We start from the raw sequence: 14,664 nt of genomic DNA on the forward strand, positions 1-14,664 counted from the left end.
CTAGTAGAGAGGTATAGGGTACCATCTTAATGCGATCTCTCTTCCCAAATGTCCACGGTCAACATTGATCCTGAGAAAGACAACTGTAAACTTAAGGTTAGAAAACCCCTTTTGGAGTCCTGTATCATGCACTTGACCAAATGGTTCTCAATGTAGAAGACATGACGCAATTTTCCTATTCTTATAGTCCCAAAGGAACTTAAACCCAAGAATATATTATACCCCTTCAAGATTTTCATCTAGAATTGAGTAGACAAACAGATCTTGACTAATAACTATATTCATATATTGTTCCCAATGAATAAATCACCATCTACCTATAAAGTTTCATAATTAAAACAAAGTTTCATATTATAACCTTTAGCTATAGCTTATCACACAAAACTCAAAATTTTCATCCACTCCTTTGTTCCTCTTGTAGACTAATTTACACTTATAAGGTTTATTCTTTTAGGTGCTTCTACAGGAACCCAAATTATGTTAGGATACAAGGATTCTAACTATACCTTCATAGTTGCTTACCTAAAATGAGCACAAACACTACTCACCCTTTCATCATAGTATGTGGGATATATACCTCCCACTATGATAAGGTATCAATGTATTAGAAATCAAAGGAATGGTATATCTCTAACCTCTACATCTATAGTATTTTGTCAATGTGGAACTATTTTTTAGTGTAGTCCAATCTATATAACTTTTTGCCTTATTCCTTATCATATAGTCTTCATAAAAAATCTGACATTTATGTCAACAAATATCTTATGATGACCTTGACTATAAAGGTAATAAGTAAAAAAAATCCTCTTAAATATCTTGTAAACTAATATACCTCTTAGGAAAAAAATGGTATTACACAGTCTCTAAGATATATCTCCAAAATAATATGGGAAGTGATAAGAAACCAATTATCGATCTCACTATGATTATCCAAGTTTGATATCTTCTTTCCACCCCTCCATTTTGCAATGGAGTCTCTAGTGCACATAATTGAGATATAATCCCATGCCCTTTATGGAAAGAATATAACTTACTAGACACATATCTTTGATCCAATCAAGGTGGATATGTTTACATAATAGGTTATCCAATCCCACCTTAAATTTAATTAGTGAATGTGTCCAAGACATCAGATTTCCTATGTACATATCTAAACCTAGAGTAATCATCACTAAAAGTGATGAATTGAAATACCCATGTCATCCCCATGCATGGACACTCTCATCTAAGGTGAATGAAGATATATCATAAAGCTAAGAGTGGATGAAAAATGGTATGCAACAAAGGTGGGTAAAGATCACAATATGCATACATACATACATCTGTATATATAGCATATTAATAGAAATAACATATTATTTTTACTATTTGTGATGAAATTTTTACTTATATTATTGGTAATCCTACAATTATGAATGTCTTTGAAAAAAAAAAAAAAAGACACATATTAATGTCTTGTTGGGGATAACATTTTAATTTTTACTTTAATAAAAAATTGAAGCACAAATCAAAGTAATAATTTTTAAAGGGTGATATTGATATTATAAAATTTTTATTAAATATGAAAGAGTATCTTGTATAAGTCAAAATATAAATTTTACAAGAATTATATAAAAAAAAATGAACCAAATAGGCTACAAATTGTTAATAAACTTTAAAATGAACTTTTGAATTTTTATAAAATGATCTAAACAAGACTTAAGCATCGGTAATTATATTGTTCTTTTTCTTTTTATTTCCCAAATGGTTATCCCAAGTTACTAAAATAAATCAATTGACAAAAGAGAAAATCGAGTTGATTTTCCAATTAGGAATCACTCACTTTGAGAATTACTTGTATTCAAAGAATCAACATTCCTACTAATAAATCAAGAGAATTTTTACATTTTTACAAATTTTTGATAAAATATTTAGTTTTCAAACGTGATATAGGATGTATGATAGTTGAAAACTATTTTTAAAATTATAATAAGGTTATGAATGCTCGTTACATTACATTGAATTTGCAAATTCTAAAATTGGAAATGTTTTTTTAAAAGAGAATTTTAAATTTCAATATTTAAATGATAATTTAGGAAAAATGTTTATCTTTCCAACCATTAATTGATGGATCATGGAAGGCAACGTACGCTGAGAAGAAGAGGAGGGTCTGGCTTGGAAAGTGCAAAGCAAAAACATTTGTATAAAAAAGGAAGAATATTTTTCTGTCCATAATTTTACTATATCTGAGTTACCGCCAGTCTGATGATAATAGATTATATATGGTAATAACCTACAAAAGCAAAATCGTTGAGCATAAATAAGCACAATGGGCTCATGGTCATTCGGATTATTGAGTTAAGATGGCTTCCATGAGGTTTCTTCACATGTCTTTCTTCTTCTTCTTTCTTGTAGTACTAGTACTACTCGTGTCCTGTGCTCATGCAGACGACAAATCCCAAGTGGAGAAGGCTTGTGGGCAAACCCCACACCCAGATCTGTGCGTTAGCTGCGTGAATTCTGACCCCAGTAGAAGCACCAGTGAGATCCCGGAATTGACATTTGAAATACTGTTCTGCATGATGAGCGAAGCAACGCATGGGCATGAAGTAGCTGACCTGCAGGCCCAAAATACCAGCGAACCCAATCTCAAGCAGGCACTCCAAACCTGTAACGTCTCCCTCTTTTCAGCCTCCAATGATCTTACCGACTCTTTGATGAGAATGGAGGGCGAGGATTATCAAAAGGCCGAGGCTGATTTGAAAAGTGCCAATAGGGCTGTGGTGCAGTGCTACAAGGCGTTTTTGAAGGAGCCGGTTGTTACCATTCCGCCTCAGCTCTTCTCTCACGTCGACCTTGCCGCTCGTTACCATGATGTTGCGCATGTATTCTTCCGTCTCATTCGTAAATAGTCATAATGTTCGTAAGAGATTATAGCCAGAAATTTCTCTTCATGCATGCGCACTTGCAATCAGTTGAGGACAATCTTAGCTTTTTTTTATTTCAATTCCAGATATTCGCTTGATTTTCTCCTCAATTTGGGGTTTTTAGAGTGTCTACTCTCTTCATTTTAATTTAGGAGATTAACTTAATTTTCTCCTTAAATTTTGATTTTGTGATTCTCAGAGGAAAATATATATTCGGGATGTCAAGTATAAGGACTTGACCTATCCTATTTGAACACCATTTATTTTCAAAAACAATTATTCAAAGATATTTTGATAATTTTATAAGTCTTTTTAGTAGCCTTTGAAAGGTTGATATTTGCAAAAATCTTTATATGGTATTTGAAGGTAAAAAAATTAATGATAAAGATGAAATAAAATGAAATTTCAATATAAAATATCAAGTGATAACTCCAAAGTAATTTATTAGGAGGTTCCTACTAAATATAATTTTCAAAAAATTGGAAAAAAATGTCATCAAACCCATTTTGATGTAAAAAATAATGAGACCACCAATTTTAGCCCATTTATACCTATTTTAGAAGAACCCATCTTGGCAATCATTTTTCTCCCCCTTATCTCCCCCATCCATTCAAAGAGAACCTTAAAAATCTCATTTCATTTTTCCACTATCCATATTCTTTCTCTCTCAATTTCCTTTCTCTCATCTTCTTCCCATTTTCTTATTTCTTTCTTTTTTCTCTCTCTTTTTCTTCTTTTTTTCTCTTTCTTTTTTTAGGTATTATGTAAATATGCATTTGTTAGGTTTTAAAAACCAAAAAAGGGCTCTTTTATGGAAAGTGCTTTTTTGCCCCAAAAAATTAGCATTTCATACACTGTACAATGCCCTTCTCACATTGACCAAAAATACCCTTATCACTTAACCACCAGCTTAAAACCTTATTGAAACATAATTTACCCTTTTAAATTAAAAGAATACATGTTAAACCAATCATCAATTTTAAACATACATTAAAATGGAAACTTAAATGAGTAAATGCAGTAATTAAACCCTAACCACTTAGATTTGTTTAGTGAAGCCCTAACCCCAACAAAAGGTCTTCTCTAGTGGAGCCCTAACCTTAACATGTTCGAGAGGTTAGCCTACCATTGCTCCATCTATGTGTGAGGTTCATTGGTTGCGATGTTGATATCATGTTGATGGGAAGGAAGGAAGTGGCAACCCTCCAACCCCCCTCTTCCCTTTCTAATTCTTGACGATTATTACAAAGATAAATCTCAGTCCTATTATTGTTCAGAGTAGAAGATACCCTCTTTTTGTTCCTTGTGTGGAGTCTTCCTATGCTTGTCTTTCTTCAATGTTCAATCAGTTGTGTTGGATTGTTCCTCAGTTGGGATGAAGCAGTTCTGGGTTAGAATGGATTCAGGTTGTTGTGGATTTGGAATAGAGTGAATGGATTTGGGTATTATTATGGCGTGAAGCTAATTACTATGTCACATTGTAAAGTTTGGTTGTTTTCAGTTCTTGGTTGGGATTAGATAGAAAACACTATCACATTTTCTAGTGGTTTGGACGTTTCAAAGGTTTAGTAATGGCACAACTAATAGTGTCTTTACAGTGTGAGCACCACAGTGCAGTTTAAAACCTTGTGAATTTTTTTTCTATTTTTTGGTTTTTCCAAAATAAAATTCAAATAGAAACTTAATATATGAATAGATTTGATGGGAGTCGTTGGATGCTATGAGCTCAAGTGAAGGTTTTATCACATATTTCATTTGGTGGACTCTCATATTTTAAGCTGTTATAGAGAATAAAAATAAAAAATTGAAAGAAAAGTCTACTATACTTGATCCCGATTTAATGGGATATGACTTTCTTGAAATTGTCTTCTAGCCTGTAATGTACATGATAATATGTTGGACGTTGGTCCCTGAGAAGATTATCATTAGAAAAATGAAAAGTCTTGTAGGATGGGAGTAGTGTTGTTGCTTCAAAATTTAAGTTTTGAGGGCTAGCTTAAAGATTGTAGCTTCAGTTCTTAAATAGGCTTTTGACTCATCAATATTTTGAGCAAGCAGTTGATAGTTAAATCCTAATTATATAATGTTTATAGAAATCCATGGGACTTCAAAGGTTCGCTATCAAGTTGAGTTTTACATTGGCGCAATTCTTTGGGAACTCAAGCTTTTAATATTATGATAATATTTGTCATGCATTGCATTTTCTAATTCCGAGTGACATCTGAAAACTTATTTTCTTGGATTTATTTGGGAATGTTAACTTAATACATTTTTATTTTCTTTTGATGTTCCTAATAAATGTTCATTTACATGGTTAAGAATATATTGGATTGGTTTTCATTTTAATATATTAGTGATATGTAATTGTGGAATTCATTTGCCTTAAAGGATGTGTGCTTTTGTAGCTAGTTTAATGATTCTTTATGAAGTAACATAAAAAAGAGCTCTCCGATGTGGCATGGAAAATTCTGTAGATAAATTGGTGTACGTAGAGATTTTAAATTAATAAACAAAAGAAGTTGTAGGCTTGACTAGTCACTTTGTATATTTGAATGCATTAAATGTTAACAAAACTTGTATAAACTTTATACGAAAATAATTATTTTAAAAAACAACTTTGGATACATAAAATAAAATAAATATAAGTATTAAAATAATGATCATATTCTTACTTTGATCCATTCTATCAATAACACTTTGAAGTGAGATTAAGTCACCTTATAAATTGTATTGTCAAGATCTTCAATTCACTACTCTCATATAGTGGATCGGTCACTCATATGGTGTATATTGTTAAAATAAAATAACAAAAGGACATAAAAATGAGTGTGGTTTGGGACCTTAACTTATAAAAAGTTGTACATCTTTTAATCTTCCCATCAAAGAATATATATGTGTTATACTTATTATTTACAACTATTATGTACAAATTAATGGGTAATGGTGGGATGGTAGGTTATTAACTTGAATGCATGTATATAATTGCATAGGTTATACTTTTCCATTTTCCTTCATTACTCATAAATATAATGTACAAATTAAATTTCATAATGATGAGGTTACAAAAGTTGTAACACTACATTTATATAAATTAAATTTTCTAATTCCTTATTTATAATTTGAGTCTTTCATACATAAGACTCTTGGATGTCCAATCAATTGATTCACCTACCTATCAATTGATACCCTTAAATAATATTTATACAAATATAATTATATATGGGCGAAAAAAAGCTAACATTAAATACTCTTTTAATTTATAGCGCAAACTGCAAGAAGAAAAAAATATTCATCTTTATTGCTATTGGTTGCTCTTAACCAACTTGGTATAAAGGATCAGATTATTTTATGGCAATAATTGCAATGCTATGTAATAATTGCAATAATTGAATTCTATTTCACTAAAACAATTAATTGAATGAGAGTGATTTTTTTAAGCCATCGTAAAGATGCTTTCATAAGCTTATTGAATTGTCATGAAGCAAATGACCCAATTTCCCATCTATGCTATAACTCCCTTATAACACGCCCAAGTACTTTGTTTGCAAAGAACTTCTGTAGAAGCAATCAATACACCCTAGTCTTCCAGATAGCAAGATGTTGAAAATCTACTTCTCTTAGAGCATCACTGATTCTAGAGTTTCTTAGCTTCTCTAGGATAATATGCAATCAAGTTTTCTATGGTAGCCATTTCCCATTAAGAGGAGATGTTATATCAAGCTTTTCTTCCCATGCTTGTCTCACATTCCAATATAGTGTTGATTCCAAAGGAACTTTTGCTATTTGAACTTAATCTAGTCATATGTACCATCTCATGCTGCATTGTTCCTGATCTAGCATCCAAGATAATGCTTTTTGGTTGACTTGGGAATTTTTAAATCCTTTACAAACTACGCTTTCATTGTGCTTGTAAATTTTCTGAATTTGAAAGATGTAATTCTACTTGAAAGTTTTTTTTTTTCTTTGTGATTTATTTTGATGTTGAATTTGTTTTTGTTTTTTCTTTTGGGAGAGGTAGTCCTAATAGATCTTAAAATTAGCTTTGTAGTTATTTCCTTGTAGTAGGTTCAATATGCGTCTCAATATACATATAATATAATAATTTAAAAAGGTCAATAGATGGTTAGGTTCAATTATAGAGAATGTGATTATCTATCTATCTATATATAACATAATATTCTAAAAAGGCCAAAGAATGGGAGGTAAGTTTTTTGTTTCAACAATATCCCTTATATCTTGTGTGCTTGTTTTCCTATTTTTTAATTGGCACTCTTAATATTATTTTTGTTTGCCTATGAGAATGTCCTATAAGGTCAATGGATGGTTGGGTTGGGTTGGGTTCTAGAGAATATAAGGGAAGTTTTTTGTTTCTTTCAGTGACATCTCTTGTATATATCCGTGCATGATTGCTTTGCCCTTTTTTTACTGGCATTATTAATATTTTTTTTTTTTTGCCCATTAAAAAATGATACTTTTTAGGACTTGTATTAATCAGTTGCATTCACTATTTTCCCAAAGATTCACAATCATAATATTAAGAATCTTCACCAATTAGCTACCTTTGTAAGGTATTGACTTATTAGTTTAATCTTGTTGAACTTTTTTAAACATCGAAAGTTGTCTTTTTTCTTTTCCCAATTTTGACATATGTTTGTGAAGGGTACATAATTTTCTTTGGGTTATTCACTTTCACTAATTTTGACTCTCTTTTTTTTTTCCCCTTCCTCTTTTTTCTTCTAGGGTGGAGAATATCCTCCTTACACAGGTTTTAGATTTAGGACTTGACATCCCTCCTTTTTTTTCCATCAAAGGTGCCTTTTCTAGTTAGTGTAAGATTTAAAGTTTCAACCAAGATCCAATAAGGAGAAAAAGAAGAAAAAAAGAAAAAAAAAACATATCTTTTTTTAAAATTCCTCTCTTCCATCATGCATGTCCACCATGCAAGTATGTCCTTCTTGCACGACTCTATTTTTCACTATGATTTCCAACCAAGTACTTAAATTACTAAAAAATAAAACATTTCAGTGTTCTTAATTTTATGTGATTATTTGCCTTGGTTTTCTTTTCATAATGATTTGTTTCATTTAAGTAAGCCCCTAAGATTTAAGATGAAGTACAACACTGGTAATGTAAGTGTAATAGTGTTTATGCCCTAAAGTCTTAATGTTGGTTGAATGATGTACCATTGAGTTCTGAATTAGGCTTTTGATGTTGTGTACAACCCTTTAATTTAAAAGTAACACTATTTTCCATTTCAAGTAACGGTGTAAGTTAAATGATGTACCAACCTGTCTCATGTTAGATAGGGTTCAATATGATTGGGTTTCCCTCGACTTTTTCTTTTGTAAATTCCACATTGATTTGTGGTTCAATTAAGACTTTTGGGATGCAAGAACCAATGTGTGTTGAATGATTTACCATCTTCATGTGAGTGGGGCTATAGATTGGCTTAGTTTTTGTTCTTGGTATGTCCTTTACATGATTAGGACCTTACAATGCTAGCCACCTCTTGTATAAGTTAAGGGTACAACAATTGCAAACGTATCATTATGCAGGGGTTAAAGTAACATGAATTATTCCTCACAAACAACTACCCGTGCAACATATAAATGGATGCAATTGCTATTGATGAATTTTATCATGTATACAAATACATTTTAGTTTCTATAAAGACATATTGTAATAGTAGTTTTATCATCTACTTTGTTTGTATAAACATTATTGTGTTTCATCTTCTCAATAACATTGTAACTCACAGTTAGAACAGATTGTATAGCCTACACAACTTCCATTATTGTCCTATTGTGTCTTCTTTCCTACGTCAACTTATAACACTAACTTCAATTGGGATGTGTATTAGTAAAATGCCACTACATTCAAGATGTTAGCCGTAATGATTTATATCCGATATGTAGAGGGTTTCTGATGAAAAGAATGAGTCCATTTGGGAATATGGAATTGGTGGCCTATTGGAACTAGCGTGGAAGCAACCGAATATGCCATTGTGTATATAGCTTTGAACAAAATTAATGTGGCTTACTGTCACATTGAGATGGATGGAGGTACAAACATTGAGATGACATGTACTCATGTGGGCCAAGTTTTTGGAATTCCTCACAAAGGAAGGAAATTATTTCTAGATAGTCACACAAATCATGATGCCAAGGTTCCACCCATAAATGAGATTGAGAATCAAATGTGTGACTGTGAGGTTCCTGAAGAATTTAGGTGATTGTTTGTAATTTTCTCATGTATGATTCTTTTGGCATCAATTACATGATTGGATGGTCACCATGCCCTATGGCATGCCCTTACTGAATTAGTATCTGAGGAGGTGAACTAGGGACAATTTGTCCTTGATCGACTTATATGTTTTTCTATAAGACTAATAACTATGTTTCTAAAAATAATTTATCTTTAATTGATTTGTAATTAAAAAAATATATATTTATTTTAAAGGACTTAAATTGAATTTAATTTAATATTAGATTACTTACCAAATAAAAATAGAAAGATTATTTTAGTTATGTTTGTTCCTGAAAAGTATTAAGAAAAATTATTTTCTCATATTTGATTTCACAATGAAAAATATAAAATAAAATAAAATATTATTTAAATCCATAAGAAATTTATATATTTTAAAAATTATTTACTCTTCATATAACAGAGATACATAAGTGAAATGAGTTTGAAGAAGCATGTAAATATAACTTATTGAGTTTAAACTTTTTTTTTTTTTTATTTACTTCTATTTTTTCTTCGTATTTTCTTTATTTCGCATTTTTCTTTAAATTTTCCAAGAATTAAACATAAACAAATTTTCAAATGTAAGTATTGTAAGAAAATAATAAAATATTATTTTTATGTTTCACCTTAAAAACAAGTTTCAAGGACAAAGGGCGTACGGTTTATAATGAATAAAATTAAATTGAAGGTCTAAATTCAATTTTTAATGTTATAATTCAAATTCTAAAAGCATTTTTAAAAATCATGTTTGTGGGGGTGTTCCTCTCCATGTGTCCCTCTCAAGCTCAAGACTCTTTGGCCATCTATGACAAACTTGAAACCTGTCTGGGATAATTCCGTCCAGATCAAGGTGAGTTCCGTATGACACCAGAAGTGAGAGGGTTCTTTTCTTCCACAAGGCCATATGGAATTGACAGCCTAGGCTTGTTGGACTCTCATATGGGAAAGTCAGTTCAGTCAAGTCCTTAGGATTACTAGCATGCATGATCAATCGTACCTGACGTTTGGGCGTCGGCCTAAACACCTGACACCTAAGTGGTGGACGGGACCTCATTTACAACCAAAAGTCAATGTCAATTAATTGTTGCACACAATCCCAGACATTGGTAGGCTAAATGGACAGTCAACTGCACGATCCAAGATTTTGGCATATCAGCTGATGGCACCTACCAACCACCTTTATTTGGTATGATTGCCCAGCCGCCCTAAGGACAATCATCATTACTACAAAGGCTAGAGTGCATAGTCAACACTATAGTGGCGGTGCCATCAGCTCTATATAAGCCCCTCAAAAAGCACAAACAAGGTATGCACACACATACGCTCATTATCTCTCACAAAATAGTTAGAGCTACTATTGTCTAACTTAAGCTTCGAAGGGGTGTGCCCAAACCATTCGTCTGCACATTCTTTTGTGCAGGAAAGAAGTTCTTCTGACTCCAGCCCAACTGGATAGACTCTTTAAGAAACACAAAGAAGGAAAAAAATTCGTCTAACTTTAGCAAAGCTAAACGGACCTGACTCCAGTTGGCTTGACCCCAACATTGGCGTCGTCTGTTGGAACAACTAAGGATGTCAACACCCTCCAAAAGTTGATCATCAGCTATGGGTAGCGAATGCTACTTTGCCTGGTGTGAAAGTATTGAAAGACCTCAACAAGAGAATGACCGACAGATACAATCTCTGTTCCGCCAAATTAGGCAACTCAAATAAGAAAATGAAGAGTTGCAAGCCCAAATATCGTCATCTAGCCTCTCTCAAAGTCGGCAACCTCAAAGCTAGCGAACAGCCTCAAGATGAACTAATGAGACATTTTCCCCCAGGAATGCAGAGTTCCCCTCTGGCAATCACACAACACACTTTGAGGAAGGGTTTTCGCCAGCTCGCTAGGTGCAGCTAGACGAAGGCACCGACTCTACCTGAGTATCAACGAAGAGAAGGAGTGACAGAAGGTCACGTTTATCATATGTGATGCGAGCCCGATTGGGACCTCAGGCGCCAAGCATAGAGGGAAAACCAGGCATAATAGAAACCCTAGAGGCCCGTCTAGGTCCCTCAGCTGCAACAATTATGTCAGAGTGGCCTCTTAGCCTCCAAAACAACAACAAGCAGGGATCCCAATGAATCGAGCTCCACCCGGCTCCGTTAGTCGACGGATGGATGACATGCTCTCCATGTCGTTCGACCCTTATATTATGAACTATGAGCTGTCTAGGGGGTTTATAGTACCAAAATTCACAACATATGATGGAACAAGCAATCCGTTCAATCACATCATGCACTTCAGGCAGTTCATGACCCTTAATATAAGGAATGATGCACTATTGTGCAAGGTCTTTACAGCCAACCTACACGGCTAGACCCTCTCCTAGTTCCACCATCTCCCAAAAAATTTTGTGAACACTTTCCGGGATATATCGGAAGCCTTTGTGAGCCATTTCTTATGTTCAGCTCACCATAAGCAAAACATAAGCACTTTGCAGAACATCAAGATGCAGGAGAGCAAGTTGCTTAGAGACTTCATGAAGCGGTTCGAGCAAGTTGTGCTCCAAGTGGAGTCCTGCAGCATGGATGCCATCATGCAGATCTTCAAGCGAAGCATCTGCCCGGACACGCCCTTCTTTGAGTCTCTCGCAAAGAAGTCGCTTGCGACGATGAACGATCTATTTAGATGAGCAAACAAATACTTCATGTTCAAAGATGATGTCCGTGCAACGACTCAACAGGTCTTGGTCACAAATCGTCTAACCAAGCACGACGAGATAGGAAACTCTAAGCCCTCAAGCCAATTCAGGCAAACTAGCAAGAGATGGGATGGCCAACAACAACAAAATCGAGTGAGACTGACCCCCTCAGTATCTCATATGACAGACTCCTCCCGATGATTCGTGATCTGTCCAAATTCAGGTGGCCAAAGCCAATTAAGACAAATCCGACCAAACGGGATCAAAACAGAAGGTGCGTCTATCATAAAGATCACGATCATACCATCGAGCAATGTAAGAGTCTCCACTACTTGGTGGAAAAACTAATCAGAGTCGAGCACCTGAAATAATATGTTCGCACAACTAGCAGACAAAAAGAGACGGTCCAAGACCTAGTGTAGACCCTCCATTTTGTCATCTTGGCACATGTCCTATAAGGTATTTGTCCCGTATTTCACAGGAATTCCTTGGTGGCCCATTACTACTCATGTAGTCTATCTTTTCTAAGTCACCTTGGAAACTATGGTTGAGGGATTTATCTAACTCCATTGTGACTCTTGACAACCCTAATTTAGACTTAGCTCCGTTTAAGCACTCTAGACCCACTTAGGCACCTTAGGCCCATTTACGCACACATAGCCCATTAAGCATGACTAGCCCACTTAGTTTTACTAGCCTTGCCTAGGTCACTTTTTAGGCACATCTTGCATGGTTGCATGGCTTCATGACTCACATTTTTGCATGGCTTGTATGACTTTTCTTTTTATTATTATCTGTTTAGCTATTTTGTATATTACTTTGTGTATTTTTTTTTATCATTTCATAAAACACTTTTATTCAATCTGACAATTTTGTAAAATACTTTTATTTATTTTAATCTAATAATTTTATACAATATTTTTTTTTAGTTTAATATAATAATTTCATCAAATATTTTTAGTTAATCTAATAATTATGTAAAATATTATATTTTTTTTGTCAATTCAATAATTTTTACTCATTTTTTAAAACACGTTTTTTTAATTCAACCAATTAACTTTGGAATTTTGTAGGGAGATTTATCAATGGGGAGTTTGCCTTCTTTAGGAAATGAAACTTGGAGGCTGTGATTAAGAGATATTCAATCCACGTTTGAAAAAAAAATAAAGAGAGAAAAGAGAGGCCCAGGATGGAAAGATAAGAATATGTTTTTTCAGGCGATGATGTAGACAAAGAGTAAGTCCAGGTTCAAGGAAGATGGGGAAAGTGCAACTGCATGATTGAGGGAAACAAAGATGATTTTCCGGGTAAGGAGGAGCAGACATGGGGGAGGGATTGACATAAGATTTTCTGGCTAGGCTGAATAAATAGGACTTTCAAGAAAGATACAGGGGGTTTTTAAGAGACAATACGAGGATTTTTTGAAGAGGATATTAAGAGTTTTATTGAGAATGAAAGAGAAAAGGAAGGGAACATTTTTTAAGGGGATTAGAGGTTGCCATTTGGGAGGAGATCAGTAGGCGTTTTGAAGGAATTAGAGGTTGTTGTTTGGATAAAGATCAGTCCACATTTTGAAGCGTGAGAGACTTCTGTTTGAATTTATCGGAAGAGGGATCTTTCAGAGTGTTAGAGGTTGCCGTTTGGGAGGAGATCAATAGGCAGTTGTTCTGACAAAGATTAGTCCGCGTTTTCAGAGTGTGAGAAGTTGTTGTTTGAGACTATCCGAAGAGAGTTTTGAGAGTGTGAGAGGAGTTGTTTGAAGGGATTAAAAAGAGAGTTTTGAAAGCGTGAGAAGGGCTGTCTTGAAGAGATTGGTGCAAGAAAATTTGAGAGCATGAGAAAGGTTGTTTGAAGGAATAAAAAAGAGAGAGTTTAGAAGGCATGAGAGGGGCTGTTTTGAAGGGATCAGTGCAAGGAGATTTGAGAGTGTGAGAGGGGCTATTTTGAGGGGATCGAGAAAGAGTTTTTCGGAGTAGAGGAGACTGCCATAAAGAAAGAAAGAAAATGAGGAATGAACCGCTGCTACTTCTATTCAGATAAGGGGACTATTGCTGCTTCCAGAAATCATCACGAGCAAGAAAGGCTACTGGAAGGGAATCGGTGCAAGGAGATTTGAGAGCAGAAATGCGACTGTTTGAAATCACCGATGGAACCATCTGGACAACAACACATCCATCCACGCGTCCTTGAAAATGTATTGGCTAGGGGACCAAAAATTCGATCATTTCCCATCAACCAGCATGCCATCGTTCCCGAGCACCATTGGAGAAGTGAAAGTAGCTACACACCACCAGGTTGTCTGGTAAGCTAGCTAGGTGAGTCATTTGTTTTTTTATATGCATGGATTTTCTAGTAAAGTTAGAAGTTTGATTAGGTTTTTTTTTTAAGTAGAATTATTATTATATTGGGTGGTTTGACTAATATTACTAGCTTTAGCGTGAATTGCTTTAAATATGGCAACATGTGTTTAAAGATTAGAACTTATTATATTAAATTTAGAAAACATAATTTTATGTAGTTTTACTTTGAAAAAAATATATATAGTTTGTTCTTTATTCAATTTAGTCTTGATTCATTTAATTGTTGATTATTTGTTTATTTGTTTACTACTAATTTAATTCTTTGTAATTTATTTATTTGTTAATAATATTGACCAATAGATTAAAAATCCAGTTTAAAATAAATAAAAAAAATCTGTTGCAGGTAGTTTGAATTGATTTTAGGTTTAAGTAAAATTTTAGTTTGTTGAAATGATTGATTTTTTATGTGTTAAGTATTAGATTTTTGAATTTGCCTTAATTAGTGTTTGATTCATTTTGAGCTTAGAT

At 33.7% G+C, this 14,664-nt stretch overlaps 1 protein-coding gene across 1 annotated transcript; it reads left to right on the forward strand.

Annotated features, from left to right (window-relative positions):
* The first annotated feature begins 2,342 nt into the window (after positions 1–2,342).
* On the forward strand, positions 2,343–2,891 carry LOC117916247. Its single transcript, XM_034832195.1, has one exon. The coding sequence runs from the start codon at positions 2,343–2,345 to the stop codon at positions 2,889–2,891; it is 549 nt and encodes a 182-aa protein (XP_034688086.1).
* The last annotated feature ends 11,773 nt before the right edge of the window (positions 2,892–14,664 follow it).

Source organism: Vitis riparia, chromosome 6, assembly GCF_004353265.1.
Source record: "Vitis riparia cultivar Riparia Gloire de Montpellier isolate 1030 chromosome 6, EGFV_Vit.rip_1.0, whole genome shotgun sequence".
Lineage (NCBI taxonomy): Eukaryota > Viridiplantae > Streptophyta > Magnoliopsida > Vitales > Vitaceae > Vitis > Vitis riparia.